This window comes from Micrasema longulum, unplaced genomic scaffold, assembly GCF_059751315.1.
Source record: "Micrasema longulum isolate JH-2025_06_02 unplaced genomic scaffold, ASM5975131v1 h1tg000545l, whole genome shotgun sequence".
In the NCBI taxonomy this organism is placed as follows: domain Eukaryota; kingdom Metazoa; phylum Arthropoda; class Insecta; order Trichoptera; family Brachycentridae; genus Micrasema; species Micrasema longulum.
In genome coordinates, this window is record NW_028277741.1 from 19270 (window position 1) to 34400 (window position 15131).

A 15131-nucleotide genomic window follows, 5' to 3' on the forward strand; every position below is an offset into this window, starting at 1 on the left:
CAATTTTTGGAAGGAAGCAAATTAATTGAAAAAAATCTAAGAGTTAAAATAGACGTATACAATATTCTAAAATGAGACAAGGACAGTCAATATTATTAAACCAGGGACTGAAATCATACAATAAACTACCAGACAAAAGTAAACAACCTTTACAAAAGATGTCAAAAATATTATCACTAACAGTGGAAGTGAATTTAAATAAAATATTTTTTTTTGTTAAATGAATGTTTTATACATAAATAAAATTTCAAATAAAAAAAAAGAATAATGGCCCCTTACGGAAATAGTTCAACTATTTAAATTTAGAATAAAAGCCCTTTGCTAAAAAGTTTTAACTATTCAAATTTAGAATAATATCCCTTTACTCAATTAATACAATCGATTCCTTATGAACATTTTCAAGACACATGTTGACAGATAAAAAGCGACTTTAAATATTTTCGTTAATTTTGAGAATAATTAGTATTTTATGCCATGACAAAGGACCGGTCACGTTCTAAAACCTGTCGGCAAGATTATTACATCGAGCACTTTTACCGAGTTAAATAAACTGTTCAATGTAGAAATAACAAAGAATATTGGTTATCGACATATTTTATTGAATTGATTTCTTCTGTAAGCTCATGAAATGTTTAGACTCTTTCCTCTACGGTAACGGCTCTGTGCCAACATTCTCCAACGATGGATTTTCTGCACAATCCCCAGAATGATTGCGGAATAAGACTCTTATTACTGGCAATAAACCTGTGCAAAAAATAAGTTATTGAAAAATATCCTTCATTAAAAAAATTTCTTAGTTTTTCTGGATTATTATGCCGTGTGTCATTTTCACTTTTTCCACATCAACCCTGATGATGGACAATGCATTACAATCGAAAATAGTACTAGCAATAATGATAATAAATGATAACAGAGCGCAAAATACGCGTGCAGCGGAAGTGAGATCTGTATGCAAAGATAGAGTGATGTGGCATTCTATCCTCTCTGCCTAATGTGATGGTTTGTTGTTGTTGTTTGCCTACATTTTCCTTTATAAGGACGACTAACACACGACAACCCAGAAAAACATACTCAGAAATGTATATCGTGCTGAAATTGTTTGATAGAGTAAATTATAATACGTACTTCCAGCCGAGATGAGTTCCACACACGCTGCAAATGGCAATAGTCCAGCTGTACCCGGGGAACCAGGTGAACTCCATGGAGGGCCGACCCTGCAGGGTGACATTGCACACCTCCTTCACGGTCAAAACGTCGTGAACATGACCCGCTGAAATTCAAATACCTCACAATAATCTTCAAATACCACACAATAATTCTCTATACTGATTTTTCCAAGGCATTTGATAAAGTAGATCATATAATTCTTATATATAAATTACATGCCTTGGGAATAAGAGATCCGTTACTCTCATTTATTAAATCGTATTTTACTGGTAGGAAACAAAATGTTTGGATAAATAACTATTTATCAACCAGTGTTGATGTCACATCGGGTGTACCTCAGGGTGCTCATTTGGCACCCCTGCTTTTCAATTTGTTTATTAATGATGTTGCTAAATCATTCTCTTACTCTAGCTTTTGGCTCTTCGCGGATGACAACAAAATTCTCAAAATAATTCTAACTTTACAAGACTGTTTTCTTCTTCAATCAGACATTAACCCTTTTAACCAATGGTTTAAAGTCAATAAATTAGAACTTAATATTAAAAAATGCAAAATAATGTCATTTCATAGAACAAAACAATCGATTTCCTTCGAGTACCTAATAGAGAACTCCAAAATTGATGTAGTTAAGTCCATCAGAGATTTAGGATAAGTTTTGGACTATAAACTAACATACAACGAGCATATAATACAGTAAATAAATCACTGAAATTACTTGGCTTCATTAACAGAATATCCTCTGATTTTACTAATGTCCGTACAATCAAAACTCTTTATTGCTCAACTGTTTGCCCTCTTCTTGAATATGCTTCCGTGGTCTGGTCTCCATTCTATGTCAATCGCATAAATCACATTGAATCAGTCCAACATCGCTTGCTTCGAAAAGTAGCATGGATGCTTGGACTAGAGGGAGGTAATTATTCTTTTGCTGATATAGATTCAATGTTAAATATTTCTAGTCTACAAAAACGTAGAATCAATATTGATTCCATGTATATGTTCGGCATACTAAATGGTATAATCAATGTTCCATCATTACTAGGACAAGTTAAAATTCAATATTCCGACTCGTAGGTTGAGAAACAATGAAGTACTGTTCATCGATCAGCATAGAACAAACTATGGCCTTAATTCTCCAATAACCCGTCTTTGTCGTATTGTTAACTCAAGACAAGATCTGGACTCTTTTGGTTTAAGTTTACAACGATTTAAACGAGCACTAAATAAATAGTCCAGATATTGTCTCGATGTCCCTTTTGTTTGTCAATGCTTCTTTTTTTAATGTTTTATACTATTCTTTTATTGTAATATTTAAATACATGGACAATGTCCGTTAATAAATAAATAAAAAAATAATAATTATATTAATCTGTGTACACTGAAACCTCTTTTTACAACAATATTTTAAACACATTTGAAGAATAAAATTACTCGGTGTAAAGTTAGTTAGTAAAGGCGGACTTATCTCCACTCGATACCCTTCTTCAGGATTTTTTATCTGAGAATATTAATCAAATCACAAACAGTTAAAAATTAAAATTAATAGTAAATGTCAAAGTTTTGAAAAGGTATTCTTTTTAAAATTGCTACTATTAGTGCTTAGCCGTAGCGGTGAGCGATTTGCGGCGCGGTACGCGGAGCCTTGGCGCGCCCGCGCGGTCACTATGGACACTACGCTTGTTACCATATGTTTAAGATGCCCGCGTCGCGCCACAAAAAGCTCGCCACTATGGCCAAGCACTTACTTTCGATTTTTCACTATCTATACTAATATTATGATGCAAAAGTGTAATCATCTGCTTGTGTTTTTATTTTCAATAAAATCTGTAATGTAAGTTCTGTAAATCTAATTTTTACTTGTGATATCACTTCACAACGTAATTGTTCTAGGAAATCTGTGGATCTTTTTTACAATGGTAAAATGGGTATTTGCAATTTGCAGGGCCGGCGCCATTCTTTTTCTTTTATTGAGTTTTATTAATATTATTTCGTATAGTATTAGTTCATTGTAAAATGTGTAATAAAGACTCACCCATGTTGACAAAATTGGAATAAATCCCTTCATTCGACATAGAGAATCCATTATTTTTACTGATTTGCGTGTAACACATGCTACAAAGAAGAGAGGGGACCTGTAATATAATCAGTATAAATATGTATATTACATAAAATCAATAATTATACATGTATAACCATTACATATATATCGCACCCCGGGAATGACGGCACTAAGACTCAAACTTATATTTACGGGAGAGCAGTTATTTATTTATTAAGGAAATCATGCAGTCTTTTTTATAAATACAAGGTACAAAAGAACAATAAAATAAAAATAAGACCAATTACATTTAGAATTGAAATTAAAAGTTAAAATTGAAAGATAAAATTAAAAGTTAAAATTAAAAGTTAAGCAGGAGACAAATTAAAAATGTCTTAAACAGATCTGATAAAAATATGGTATTTACAGTGTAATATGTCGATGTCACTAAAGCTGTCATTATAGGTATTCTGTATTCTTCGAAGAGTGCTATTTTTCATATAATTAGTCATTGAGTTAGGAATGTCGAAGAGTACAGATTGACGAGTTCTACGGACAGGGACTCGATGTGAAATGCTTCTAACAATTTCTAGGCTATCAATTAGGTTATTGACAATAACCACACACACCTGCGCTATCAGTTAACTAACATTCATTTGCCAAAACAAATGCACAACTTAAAGTTCACTTGCTTGTGTCATCTACTTTTAAAAGTTTCCAGAAAAAACAATGGCAAAATTACACTTTTGTTTTTAAAGTAACATGAATATTTTTAAGAATTATAGTGTTAATTGTGCGGATGGAAAATATAAAAAACATTTATTTTGCTTTGTGCCTTTATTATCGTTCGCATGAGATAAATATACATAATTATTTAAATACACGATGGCGACCCCTGTGGTGTAACAGCTAAGATTGCCTCACACACAAAGGGTTTTAAGATTGATTCCTGGTGAGATCACAATAATTAAATGAGGTTTTTCTGAAGCTGAGATGTTTTGTGCTGTAATTCACCACTGTAATTAGGAACTTCACAAATAAATATTTTTAAAAAAGGTTTTAGAATAAAAAAAATAAAGAAATTCCAAACATAAGCAGGGTGGTAAATGTTACACGGCGTGTGGGGTAATAATTTACAGCAGATAATAACAGGTGATTAGCCCTCTAGCCTAGTCTTCTATATTCCCTTCTCTAAATGTAATGCAAAATAAGTTTTTCTGGGTTATTATGCCGTGTGTCGCTTGTATTATTTACAGACGTTTCGGATCGCATTACAGCGTTCATAATCAGGGATTATTTATTTTTTTAATTTAATAAACGCCCAGAGGGCTCTTACAATATACAGTTAAAAGTACGTAAGCATTATTGAAAATAACATTAAATTAAATTATAACTATGTACTACACTAAACATGTAATTAATTCTAAAAAAAAGAATGAAGGAAAAGGGAAATGAAGTGAAAATGAGTAAGTAGAGAAATGTCCTCCATAATATCTATAAGAAAATATTTTTTCAGTTCTTACCATAACATCGTTCTTAATGTACTCCAGCTCCAAATATAATCGCATTTGGACACTGTTTGTGGTAAAGAGCTTCAGCCGATCTGTGCTCGGTAGAGAGAAATTAGTAGCCACCCAGAAAGAGAAGTTCAGACTGTCGCACGGATATTTACCTGAAAAAAATGAGAGACAATATCCATTTTTAAAATATATCAAAAGCAGAGGTAATTTGAGGGTATTGGAAGCAAAGATAGCAACCTCCAAAAATATTTTTTTTTGGTGATGATGTCATTCTGTAGTTTATCAACTTTATTTTTATAAGAATCATGAGTTGAGTTGCAAATGTTTTTTAAATCATACTTCTGATGGTTTGAAAATAGTTTGGAAGCAAACATAGCAATATCCATCAGCCATTTCATTTGACCAATGACAGGCTTGAGATTTAAATTTTCAAAATGGCCATACAAATATTAAAAAAGTTTTTTGAATTCGTGTTTCTATTAAAGCTAATTTATTAGTATCTTAAAGTTTTAAGTTCGGTGAAAATTTCACAAACATTTCAAACATGAAGACTCTCTTTGACATTAGTGTAGCAGTTTTTGTTATTTTTCTCGAAAACACCAAAACGGGAGTTTGCTATCTTTGCTTCCAATGTTCTCATTGATTTTGTAGGAGAAAATATTATTAACTTTCTGAGAGCTTAATAATGAAAACACATTTACAAAATTAATAAAATGTCTAATTACACTTTTTAAATTTAATAATTAGAGATGAAATGGATATCTGGTTACTATTTTATTTTGTTTTAATACCCGGCCAGATAGTAGCGAGGGGTTACTTGACACTTAATCAAACATAAAACATTAGCATTTCCATCTCAAAAATATGTATTTTAAATGAGATTAAGTTGCGATTCTAATATTCGAAGCAAATAGACCATAAATGATAGACAAATTGCTGAAACTTGTCTTTATGGACAGTTCTGTGAAAGGGCGGGCGTTTAATTCGCAATCATCTGATTCATTTTTTAATTCAGTAGTCAGATGGCAGAAAGGACCATCCGTAATTTTTAGTTAATATTTCAGTATTCAATACAAATAGAGAAAAAAAAGAAAAACAGCATCATTTAGAATGCTATTTTTTTATTTTTTTATTTAAATCTTAAAGTAGGGCACACATATCATACATATTGTTATGTGTGTTCTAATAATAACATTGCAAATATATTTAATTTATAAATTGTTTATCACATATGTCTTGACCATTATTTTAAATTTTGATATGTTTTTTTCTTCATAAATATTTTTTTCCATTTCGTAATACTTTTTAATTGCTTTAAATAAAATTGAATTTTGTGACTTTGCCTTTTTCCTAAATGGAAGTCTAATTTTGTTCTTTTCTCTAGTATTGTGATCGTGTTCATGCTGGTTCCGATCAATTTTTTTCCAAAATTCTGTTTTTTTATTAGAGTTTATAATTTTATGAACAAATATCATTGTATTGTAAAATATTCTTTGTTTATATGTTAATAATTTCATTTCATTTACCATCGACTTTACCCTTGTATATCTGTTTTTTTTCAAAATGATTCTAAAGGCTTTATTTTGTAATACAGTTAGTTTATCTATGTTTTCTTTGTTTGATAAAAATAAAATGCTACTACAGTAGTTAACGTGTGGTTCAATAATTGCTTTGTAAATAGTTTTGCAGGAGTCCTTATCATAAATCTTCTGATCCTTCCCAAAATTGATATTTTTTTTGCAATCTTATTTATTACCATCTTAGCGTTTTGGTGAAATGTAAGTTTTGAATCCAACAATACACCTAAATATTTAATTTCAGTGACTTCATTAAGTTTTTCATTTTCTATTACAATTGATGGTGTAATTTCTATTCTTTTATAATAATAAGACTAAAATATTTTAGTTTGTGGATTAAAGTCACATTTTTTAAAATTACAGATAGTCTCTTCTGCCATCTGACTACCGAATCACATATTACGAGTATCTTGTTAGCGAGTATCTTAAGGAAATGGGAAACAATAAAGTTTCATAACACTTACTTATGTTCATTTCTAGAAAGAAAGCTTTAATCTGTTCAGTTAATTTGTGGTCGCTGACTCTATCCAACACAAACTGTGGCCAGGGAGTGCTCATTGCATCTGCTCTGCGAGACAGTTCATTCAATCTGGGAAGTACATAAATATACATTAATTTTACTGGTGCATTACTGACAATAGATGGTCGGGATCTAAAATATCAATTTAGTCTTTGTAGATTCTTGCAGTTCCGGCTTTACTCCTTTCCAGAACTTATGAACTATTGAAGACATATATTCTATTATATTCCTTCAATTCTTCCATCTGCTGATGTTTGTGAAGTTAGAGAGCTGAAACCCTTATCAATGTGGGTGAAATTCATCTGATTGAATTATTTTACCAGCATACTAGGCAATGCCTGAAAATATTTTAATAATACTTCTTGGACCAGGTGAATTTATCAACAATGTTTTGAATTTGTCCAAATTTTTATAGACAAGAACTGGATTCAATTAATAATTGTTAATATTAACATATTACAACAGAGATGGAGAACATTTTAGAGAAGAGAATGGTGAATGTTACACAGTGTGTAAAGTGGCTACAAAAATAAAAACATAAAATTACAGGTCATAAGCCCAGTAGATGCCTAGACTTCTGTATTCCCTTCTCTAAAATGTTCTCCATCTCTGTTGTAATATATTAATATTAACAGCTCCCTAGGGGCTGAATTCAGTTCTTGTCTACAAAAATTTCGACAAACCCAAAACATTGTCGAAAAATTAAATATATTTAATCTTTCTAAGCGGCAACACTGGCACCTTACCAAAACCCAGAACATCAAACTTCTGAGTTTTGAGAGTAAGTAAGTGCTTGAGGAGAATATTAGGCATAAGGTGGTTCGATTTTATAACTAACATTGAAACGGAGAACGGACGCAGCTGCCTTCTATAACGAACGTCTTGAGGATGCGGCGGTGGACCTGGCTTGGACACGTGCTGCACATGCATCAGGAGAACGTAAACCAAAGTTGCCTCTTCTTTAAACCTGCAGGCTCTCACCGTCCTGGAAGGCCGTCGATGACGATCTTTCGACTTTATTCGGCGGAACAAAGGGGCGCGGCTTGACGTGGGAGGAGGCGAAAGTACTGGCTGGTGATAGGGTCGCCTGGAGGCAACAGGTGATGTCCACACACTCCACTTAGGAGCGGATGTGGAAAAGAAGAAGAAGCGACAACACGCGCATTATAGCTCTATGGCTTTACACCATTCCATTATATTCTTTGAAATGGGGGTCAGTGCAATACAAGCTCCTGATGTCACTGCGACCTGCGGAGATCTATTGTGACGGGTTCCCGTGAATAAGATGGCTTTATAGTATGCTACAAGAGCCTAAGGTACATCTTGTAATGTGTACAGTGTTTCTCATCTAGGCTACAGATTCTCGGAAAAGGAATAAACGATAGACATCGTATTGAAAGAATTAAAATGATTTTACACGGAACATTAGAAAGGTTAGTGGTTATGAGTTTATTGTGACAATATGTTACCTACATGTATTGTATATTTTTAAAAGTAGTTACTCACCTTGTCTTTGGAGAGTTAATATGCCGACCGAGAGAGTGGGAGTTGAGCCTAATGTGTTGAAGGTAATCATTTGTTATTATGTCTGGCAAAATTTCTATTTCGCGACATCCAAGGCTACGGAAAAACAAACAATACATTGAATATATTTTTAGCATTATTTTAATATTTTTTAGATTAATGAATTAAAACTTAACAAATTGTTAACATATTGCACATTAAATAAAATAGAGTATGTAGTTCTCAAAAGAGCAGAATTTTCAGGAGATCCTAAATACTAAAATCGTCAGGTTTCCGGAACAAGTTGGTACAGTAAAAACATACAACTTGAGACAGTTTTCAACTTCAACTGACTATATATTTTTACAAATTTAATATAACGCTTTCAAATTTTAACACAAATTTGAGTCAATGTTTCAGGTTACAGAAGCATACCACATGTGTGGCCATATTGATTTCCTTCAATTTATTATTTTGTTTTTTTGTTCATAGCTTAAAGTGGGAAAAGAACAAGTAAACCCCATATTTTAAAATGGCCATTTTGTCACAAATATCGTCAGATTTGATCATGTTTAAATGTCTGTTTTGGAAAAAGTAACAGATACACCCTTTTGCCATCACACTACCGATCTGTTCATAAAATATATAAAATTCAGCGACAAATATTAGATTACAGGTGGCCATTGAAATATTTATTATTTCTAAACTTGTGATTCGAAGATGTCCCATTAATGAACGGAGGTTCGTTATGTACATACTGCACATTATTTTATTTATTATTTATTTATTTGACAATTGTACTTTGCATTACTTTACGGGTTGTTTATTAACCCATCACGTAACGTAGACTGTAAATTTAAGTTAGAAGTTAATGAATGGAAAGCAGATAGCTGCTAAACCGTCGATACATACAGAAAAATATATCCATATTATCTGCAGCAGCCATATTCAGCAAGCGAATTGCCCTATTAATGGGTGAATTCTGACTTACATTTGTACGGCTTCTGGATGCATAAAACAGTGCATGAGGTCTCGCTCTAGTATAATTGTTGGGAACATAAAAACTGATATCTTTCAGTATATTTGGATTGTACAAACTTCCAGAAATCAGCTTATGGATATGTTTCCCGAGAAAAATTTAACAACGAGATTCGAGGGTGTTGTAATCCAGCATACCTGCTAGAAACAATGATGGATTATATATAATATTATATAATATTATCCATAGTAACGATATTATACTAACAGTTCAAAAGGATTTGCGAGAGGTTTGGTGAGCTTGAACCGCTCCCTGGCTCTAGCCTTGAAGGTGAATGGCTTGCTCGATGAGGGTTGCTCGTTCACAGCACTAAGCTCGGAGCTTTCCATAACTTCGCAAACCACTCCATATGTTGTGTTGTTACTTGACTGACTGTAAATAAACAAATATTATATAATGTCATAAGCTGTAAAGAACCATACATCAGAAACATTTATATGAATTTTATCACATGTTAAGGCAGCATGAAAAATACAGTTTCATGTGAGAAATAAAACCAGAACCCTGGATCCCTACCATGCTTGAAGTCCTGGGTTCGATTACTGGCAATATAAACGGGAAATATAAATTTTGAAGGTGTTTTACCTTATTACCTTAGCTTCATGTAACAGACGATCAAGCTGCATTTGGTTTCCCAGTTTTGTACCATTGGGTTTGAACAGGGGTATGATGATAATGTTTTACTTACGAACAAAAGACAAGCCCAAAGAATCTATCGTGCTTGACCATTCGCCGCATGGACTCGGCATCCATCACGTTGAGGATTATCATGGGAACCGTCTCGCCGGGGAACACAATGGTCTCGTGGCGCCAACACAGAACACGACCGATCCAGCCTGATTCTAGCAAGGTAGCTCCCGAAACATTCACCATCGCATATGGCAGATACTGGAATTTATAAATATCACCATTACAAGTGGCATATACTGGAATTTATAAATATCATCATCATCACTCATGGCAGATACTGGAATTTATAAATATCATCATCACCACTCATGGCAGATACTGGAATTTACAAATATCATCATTACTCATACTCATTTATTTATTTATTATATATACGGCCTAAGCCAATTACAACAGTTACATGAAGAAACATAAATGCAAGAAACTGAACAAAAAGAACATAAAACTATTCAGCAAAGACAAACAAGGGAAAAACAATAATTGTATTGAATATATTAAAAAAAAAACGAAAGACCTAAAACTTTGACCTAAACCATGCCAATCCAACTTCATCCCACACTGTTTAGTCGCGATGAGATCTACGAAAAGCCGGAAGATCAATCCCAAAAAATTCCAAGTCGTGTGATGAATTGACTAATCTGCACATTCTGGACATTGGGGCATAAAAACCAAAGTTGCTCTTAGAAGATTTTATAAATAGCAGATTTTGACTTCTGGTGACACGGTTGGGAACATGAAAAGAAATTGATTGCAACAGAGAGAGTGACTGGAGTTTACGCATTCAAAAACATTTAAAAAAATAACATGAAAGTTTACATAGATTGTACTGTGTAAAGAGATAATTTTTCATGATTTTGAAAAAAATATTAATAAAATTCCTTGGTTAAGTTATATTACTTTGTTTTATTTGACCAATTTCCACTCGCTGTCGTCTGTTAAGCCATACAGGAAATTAGATACAAAAAATATATTCTTATGCGTTGTAAAAATTAGATCATTAAATTGTACGGCGAAGTTTCTTGAAATTGTATAAAAATAAAAATGATTTTAATTTGACTTAACTTTGAACAACGTCACTAGTTCTTCCTAATTAACCAATGATAAAAGAATAGTGATATATTTCAGGTTTACGGTAAGTCAGCTGATCAATCAGCAGAACTCATTGAGAAGGGAAGAGAACTTAAGACATCACACGCGGAGTAATTACAAAAACACAAGACAAAAAATCATAGTGCTGATAATATAATACATAATTTTTTTTTAAATTTTTTGGCTTAGTTCAAACAAATACATTTTTTCACTACACTTACTTCATTTCTCATTCTAAATTAAATTGTTGCATACCCCTGGATTTAATAAACATTAACATACCAACACATAGAACTAGACAAAATGCACTATATTATTGCCAACTATCTTTGTCACTCACCAATACGGCGTATACACTGACTATGAAATGAATGTACCTTTAATATTTATTTATACATCAACGGTTCAAAGAACCAAATCATATAGTATGAAATAATAGAATAATTAAAAGTAAAAAAAAATTGTGAATATATAATACAAAAAAAACAAAAAAGTAAAAAAGAAACATAACATCTCTAAATAAAAGATAACAATAACAATGAGAAAACCTTATGTTCTAAATATAAATATAACACAGTAAAGTTGAGAATAACTAGATAATAATAATTTTAAAAAATTAATACAACATTAGTACTTTAAAAATTATAGGTTTTTTTGAGCAATAAAATAAAAAAACTTAAATTAACTAAATAATGCCTTTATTTAATGAAATCATCATCATCAGTTCGTTAGAAGAAGTTGCCATTTGGCAATAAATCCACCAATGTACAATTTAAATTATGTCTAACATGTTAAAATATTATATTGTAATTTTTAACTCGAGTCTCTGTGAATTCAAATCATCTCTATATACATATTTTATGGTGTACTCTATTTTATGGTCTACTAACGATTTGTAAAAGACACTTGTGCTAATTAAATATTTTTAACTTGTATTTTATGTACATAACATACCGACTTTTAACTGATATATATTTTTGTTTTTCTTGTTATATATTCACGTTTTTATATTGATTTTTATACAACCTATTCATTATACTGTTGTATTTTATATAACTTTTCTTGAAGGTAAAAATTTTCGTCTTCTCCAAGAGGACATATCTAATATATGTGGTTTGATGTTTCCAAGTGTTCGGTCACGTCTTTCACTAGGACCCAAAAAATTATATTTTTTCGCTACAAAATGAATGACCAGAATCTGATACGAACTTCAAATCTTGGCGTAAGATTTGTGAGCACCCTGAAATTTCATGGTCACATAGAGGCAATCAGTGGTAAATCATTGAAGATGTTAGGATTCGTTCTGCGTACTGCCAGGGTTTTCGAAAATACCCGCATACTGAGAACTCTTTACAACTCCTTGGTGTGAAGTAGACCCAAGAGTGGCTCGATAAGTTGGGGGCCACATGAATTAAAGTACTCTCTTATGATAGAGAAAATCCAAAAGAAGTTTCTGAGATATCCTTACATGAGAGAGTGCTGGTATTATCCATGGCTCTATCCGACCGAGTTTCTCCAGGGTATGCTTAGCTACAACAATTTAGAGACTAGAAGGAATGGGTATTTGACTACACATTATTATAGATTGTTGCGCAGTATGGTCGATAATCCTGAGATTATAATGAGCGTTGGTTTGTATGTATCTGATAATTACCTAAGACAGTCTCAGCATTGATTGAATCATATTCCGATATACAGGACCAACCTGCCAATGGTTATGCCTATCAGAAGATCTACCGTTATGCTGAACAACATTGCTCTGGATATTGATCTGTTCTATGAATCCGAATGGGTTTTACTGAGCAGGATTTTCCTACTACTTTGACAAGAGTATCTTTCATGTATTTTTGTCTTTTTTTAATATGTACGTCTTTAATTTATGTTTGTAATGTATGTGTTATTTTTAAATAAATTAATTGAATTGTAAAAAGCGCTTTTGACATACAATAAAGAAAATAAATGCTGACCCTTTCACACACAAAAAAAACACTCTACAAATTGAAATAAATTACTGAGTGAACAGATGGCAGATCTTTGTCGAACTCCCGAAGACTAGTGTTCCTCATCTCCTCCACCACTTGAAGATCGACTTCATCTTGCTCCCGTCGTCTTATCTGGTTCCTCAAGAGTGCAACTCCGCGGGTATCCCTGTAGAGCAGGGGGGCGTCGTTATCGCTATCTGAATCATCAGAGGCGCTGGCTGGCCGCAGATTGTCAGGCGGTTCATCTAAGACAAGACCCCATCAAAATTGTAATTTAAAAATACATTCTTTAAACAAAATCGATGGCAACTATGTAAACTTTTCGGGACGGCCGATCAAATATATTTAAAAGTGTGCTGTTTCTTGATCGGCACAAAATGGCTTCATTCAACGAGTTTGCATAAACTACCAAAAATTGGAGGACACTCGTTTTTGGTGTATGAAATTTTTCTATTTTAATGTTAATAATCAACATTCGTTTTTGGTAAATCCTAATTTTTAGAATTTGATTATAACTTATAATTTCGACCCATTTTTTGTTTTTTAGTGGATTTTGGGAAATGAAAAATTATATTAACTCACATTTATTATTTTAAAAACGTATTCTTATCAGTGCACACCTGTAACTAAGAAGAGCTTCGCAATTGCGCCGCTAGGTGTAGTTTGACGTTTACAAAAAATAATATTTATAACTGAACATTAATTGTTTTGAGCCTTGTTGATCACTCATGAACAAATATTAACCAATGAAAAGTTACACAACCATTTTTACAATGCTCGATTCTAAACGCCATACCTGGCTGGCGGTCAAAGAACGACTAACTACGCGTTAGGCATGACAGAGCGTTTGGGCATGAGTTCAGTTTCATCATTTTTGAGGGCTCAGGGCATGTCTATCACGTAGGACATGTAGTGTGCGTATTAATATGTCAATTAGCACTCGTCTACAAAGATTTAGGAAATATCAAAATAGTGAAATCTGTTGCAGTTTGTAGCACCTAATTATTTTTTGTAAAATAAAATACATTTACGCCGGTCTTTAATTGAAATATCACGAAACAATACGAATAACTAAATTTTTCAAAAGAAAGAAAAACGAAAAAAGTCTAATAAAAATGGAGACGGGTACTGTAATATATAATTTAGGTATGAATTGTATATTATATTGAGACACAACGTAAATACTGAAGTAAACCTAGTACGCATTGATTATCTAGATTAAATATCATACGATGACGAGTATACATGAAAAAAACATTATTCAAGAACATAAACAATATGGAAATAAAGAAAGTGCATTTCAATAATTTTTGTTTTCGGTAATCAAAAAAAATATATATTTGCAAGAAACAGTTCAATATTTTAGCTCACTTGGAGGAAGACCATCATCATCTTCCAGAAAATGTTCCGATGGATCCATTTTAAGCCTGAGAGTGAGAAAACCCGAGTTTCGATTGTAACAAAACAAGAATCAGCTGGAAACGGCGAAAAATAAACACGAAAACGTCGAATGGAAAACGGGAAATTTTTTACCATAGAAAATAGAAATGGGAATAAATACCTTTTTTACGTCAGTCACATTACAATGTTGGCATGTGTAAAAAATATGTCTCAAGTTCCTAAATAATAATTTCATGATTGGCGCTTAGTTTATTTTTGTTTTATATTCAGATTCCGAAATACAATAAAACTCCAAGTATCCTGATTAATTAGTGCCAGACGTTATCACATAAAAACCTACTTAAATATGTCCAGCAATGTTAATTGCTTTGCCCGGCTGCCAGCCCCCTTTTTTATTTGTTATTATAACATCTTCTTTATTTCATGATAATGATACGGGTATTTGGAAATCCGGTACCTGGAGTTCGAATAAACGATGTTCTTTTGTATAACCATGCCATTTTAATATTTTTCTGCAACTGTTAGAATAAATTATAAAACTAAAACAAATTTTTATGTGTTTAAATACATGCATTATAATTTTAAAGCTAAATTGTTTTTTTATG

The 15131-nt window shown here is 32.4% G+C and overlaps 1 protein-coding gene across 1 annotated transcript; it reads right to left on the bottom strand.

Annotated features, from left to right (window-relative positions):
- Nucleotides 1–578: 578 nt before the first annotated feature.
- LOC148280763 (protein cereblon-like) lies at nucleotides 579–14680 on the bottom strand. Its single transcript, XM_088227853.1, has 10 exons — nucleotides 14497–14680; nucleotides 13156–13370; nucleotides 10053–10252; nucleotides 9572–9736; nucleotides 8329–8442; nucleotides 6767–6891; nucleotides 4729–4877; nucleotides 3200–3299; nucleotides 1126–1270; nucleotides 579–744 (listed from the first exon to the last, which is right to left on the bottom strand). Exons 1-10 carry the CDS (start codon nucleotides 14543–14545, stop codon nucleotides 633–635), a joined length of 1374 nt encoding a protein of 457 aa, XP_088083979.1. The 5' UTR covers nucleotides 14546–14680; the 3' UTR covers nucleotides 579–632.
- Between the last annotated feature and the right edge of the window lie 451 nt (nucleotides 14681–15131).

Excerpts from the sequence above, each read along its gene's own strand:
- LOC148280763 (XM_088227853.1), bottom strand. The coding sequence starts at position 14,545 with ATGGATCCATCGGAACATTTTCTGGAAGATGATGATGGTCTTCCTCCA. Across the intron at positions 1,271-3,199 it reads TTCCAATTTTGTCAACATGG|CGGGTCATGTTCACGACGTT; the intron begins GTGAGTCTTTAT and ends TTTGAATTTCAG. Across the intron at positions 745-1,125 it reads GGAACTCATCTCGGCTGGAA|GTTTATTGCCAGTAATAAGA; the intron begins GTACGTATTATA and ends TTTTTTGCACAG.